Source organism: Halyomorpha halys, unplaced genomic scaffold (assembly GCF_000696795.3).
Source record: "Halyomorpha halys isolate HHAL.00 unplaced genomic scaffold, Hhal_1.1 Scaffold481.1, whole genome shotgun sequence".
Taxonomy (NCBI): domain Eukaryota; kingdom Metazoa; phylum Arthropoda; class Insecta; order Hemiptera; family Pentatomidae; genus Halyomorpha; species Halyomorpha halys.
The window spans coordinates 525,899-528,918 of record NW_027113262.1 but is presented as its reverse complement, the minus strand read 5'-3'; the positions used below and the strand labels follow the sequence as shown (position 1 = coordinate 528,918).

Genomic DNA, 3,020 nt, shown 5'->3' with positions numbered 1-3,020 from the left:
ACAATTGGCATAAAATAAATAAATATTGTTTTGTTTATTTATGTTGTTCTTTGCTGACCGCACCCCCCGACAAACTTCTTCAAGTAAAATGAAATAGCTGAATAACTGAGAGAGTTTTTAATTATGATAGAATTTAAAATTATGATGACATAATAGTAATAAAATTAATAAAGAATAATAAAAGGAAGTTGTGTTCACCAACATTTTATATTTCAAAATTTGAACACTACCCTACAAAATTACAGTTAACAGATACTTTCTTACACATGTAAACTTAATATGGTATAAAATATATATTAAATCAACATTACGTAGCTTTTATCTTTGACCTCATAGGTACTCTGGATCTATAACAGTGCTTCACAACCCATAGCAGTCTGTAGATCACTAAGCCGGACATTGAACCTTTCCTAGAGTGGGAAATTAACTCACTCACGACCTGACTTGAGGTAAAGGGAAATTCCCATTGGAAAATATTTGAAAATTAGATTACTACAAAGAACCTTTTTTTTGGCAACTTATATTGTGTATTTATATTTTAAAACCTTTCAGTAAACACCTAAACATCAGGAATGATAATTATTGAAATAGTTATAATATAAATCCTCATAGAAATATTTGTTGTTAGAGGCTTCCGCAGCCCCCCTGTGGTCTGGAAACCACTGCTCGGGAACTACTGATCTGATAATAATAAGATCTAATGAACACGGAGATTTGATCCTAGTAATAAAAGTCTTTATTTTCATACCTCCCTTCACTCCTCACCGAAACCTCACCCTGTGAGATTAGACCAAACCCAATCCTCTCTGGATCTACCCCTCAGACATTTACACTTTAGTGCAAGACTGATTATCTTATTAGTATTCTTTTATTTTTTCTGTAATGACAACATTGTTAGTCAATCTTAGTTATTATAGTTATTATTTCAGAAATTCAAAGTGGGATTAGTGGACCTTTGCTTTTTATTACATTTATGTTAACAGATTATAATTAGCCGTTATTAATCATTTTTTTTTTTAATATTATTTACTATCTTTTCAACTGATATCACATTTTTTAGTATGCCTTCAAATATGACCATGGAAGCACATGATTTTTGAGTAATTTTTTTTTATGAGTTTAAACTTGAACATTTGGCAGCCCAAGCTGCAAGAAACATTATCACGGCATTCGGGGAAGGGTGTTGTCATGAACGGACCATTTGCTAGTGGTTTGAGAATTTTTGACTGGTGACACAGATTTGGATAACCAACCCAGAGGAAGACCTCTACCAGCAATTGACAATGATGAATTTAGGCTTACTGTAGAAGAGAACCCTTACTAAACACTTAAAGGACTTGCAGCACAACTAAATACAAGTGTATTGACAGTTTCTCGATACTAAAAGACCATTGATAAAGTAAAAAGGTAGATCTATGGGTACCTCATAAACTTAATGAGAGCAGCAGCAGAAGCATTATGAAACCTGCATTTCACTGCTTACTAGGCAAATAACGAATCTTTTCTCAAAACTGGTTTATATGTGGTGGTTAATGGCAGGAATAATTAATTTATACGTATAAATAATTCAGTTCATCAACAGATCACTATCTGTTCAAAAATTTGGACAACTTCCTTAAAAGTAAAATTTTTGTAAATGATTCTCAGGTCAAAAATGCATTTTCTGACTTTATTTCTTCACAAAACCCTGAATTTTTTAGTTCTGGGATTCAAAAATTAGTAACACAATGGGAAAAATGTATAAAAAATGAGGGTAAATGTTTTGGATAACAATGTTTTGATTTATCTGTGAAGAACACACACTCAAGTATAATTTTGTAAAATCTTACATTTCCCATTTTTAACCTTACATATTTTTGACAAAACATTCAATCTAAATAGAAAAGTTTCTATTATCTAATTAACTATTAGAGAGAGAGAGAAATACTTCATTCATATATGCTGCCTAAATACATTAGGTTGCTATCTTACACAGCATACTTATCAATCCTTAATCGGACAATATATATATATGAATGCATACATACCTCTTTTACTTATTCCTTTTAAATATAACAGATTTCAATACACATACACAAACACAAACTATATTTAAAATCAGAGTTAATGAATAATAAAAATGAAGTAAACCTACTGGAACAACACCCAATCTTCATCTGAGCTTTCTTCAGAATTGGTATTGCTTTCATCAACATTCCAATCAAAACTTGGTTCATGATGAGGTAACATTTCTAGCGCTAGATTGTTAATATTCTGAAATAAAATGGTTTAGTGAAAAATACTTAAATCATTCACCATTATTGAAAAAAAAATTGTTTTAGGATGGCAACAGGTTTTCTTATAAAAAATATTCTACTTAGTTTTGATATAGGATTGCCATCTCTATCTTTTTATTTTATAATCTAACCCTGTTTTTGCTAATAAATCAGATAGTTCGGAGATGATCCTTCATGATGTCATTATGATCCTTCACTCATTGTAATCAAATTTTTACTCCTTTGTCCATAAAATCCGTTCCTATTATATCTAATGATGGATCATTAAAATGAGAAATCCTAATTCAATTGTAGAGTATTTCGTAGTCTATATGAGAAACAATGTTTCCTGGTTCTGAATTAAGAATTGTGAATATATCACCAAATTTAACCATAGCCAATTTTTCCATGGCTGTTGAACCAGTATAGCCACAGTTCACACAGTTACAGAATATACATGATTTTCATTATTCTTTATTAATTTTACTGCTAACATTTCATAATAATTTTCAACGTCTTTGGGATCTATCTCCAACCATCTTCAACCTAAAACTATTCTGCTATTTCAATAACATAATAATGTTAATAATAACAGTTTAATAATGTTATTCAGTACTATTAAAATGTAAAATGAAATAATGAGATGTAGATAGTTGACCGTAGATTAATGCTTGAAGAAGTTTGTCGGGGGGTGCGGTCAGCAAAGAACAACATAAATAAACAAAACAATTGGCATAAAATAAATAAATATTGTTTTGTTTATTT

At 30.3% G+C, this 3,020-nt stretch overlaps 1 protein-coding gene across 1 annotated transcript in view; it reads right to left on the bottom strand.

The window, feature by feature from the left end:
• LOC106683408 (eukaryotic translation initiation factor 2 alpha kinase Gcn2) overlaps window positions 1–3,020 on the bottom strand; it is a 73,414-nt gene that overhangs the window by 36,845 nt on the left and 33,549 nt on the right. Inside the window, exon 9 of the mRNA XM_067050844.1 lies at window positions 2,135–2,253. Coding sequence (XP_066906945.1) covers window positions 2,135–2,253 — 119 coding nt within the window. The remainder of the gene's footprint in view (window positions 1–2,134; window positions 2,254–3,020) is intronic.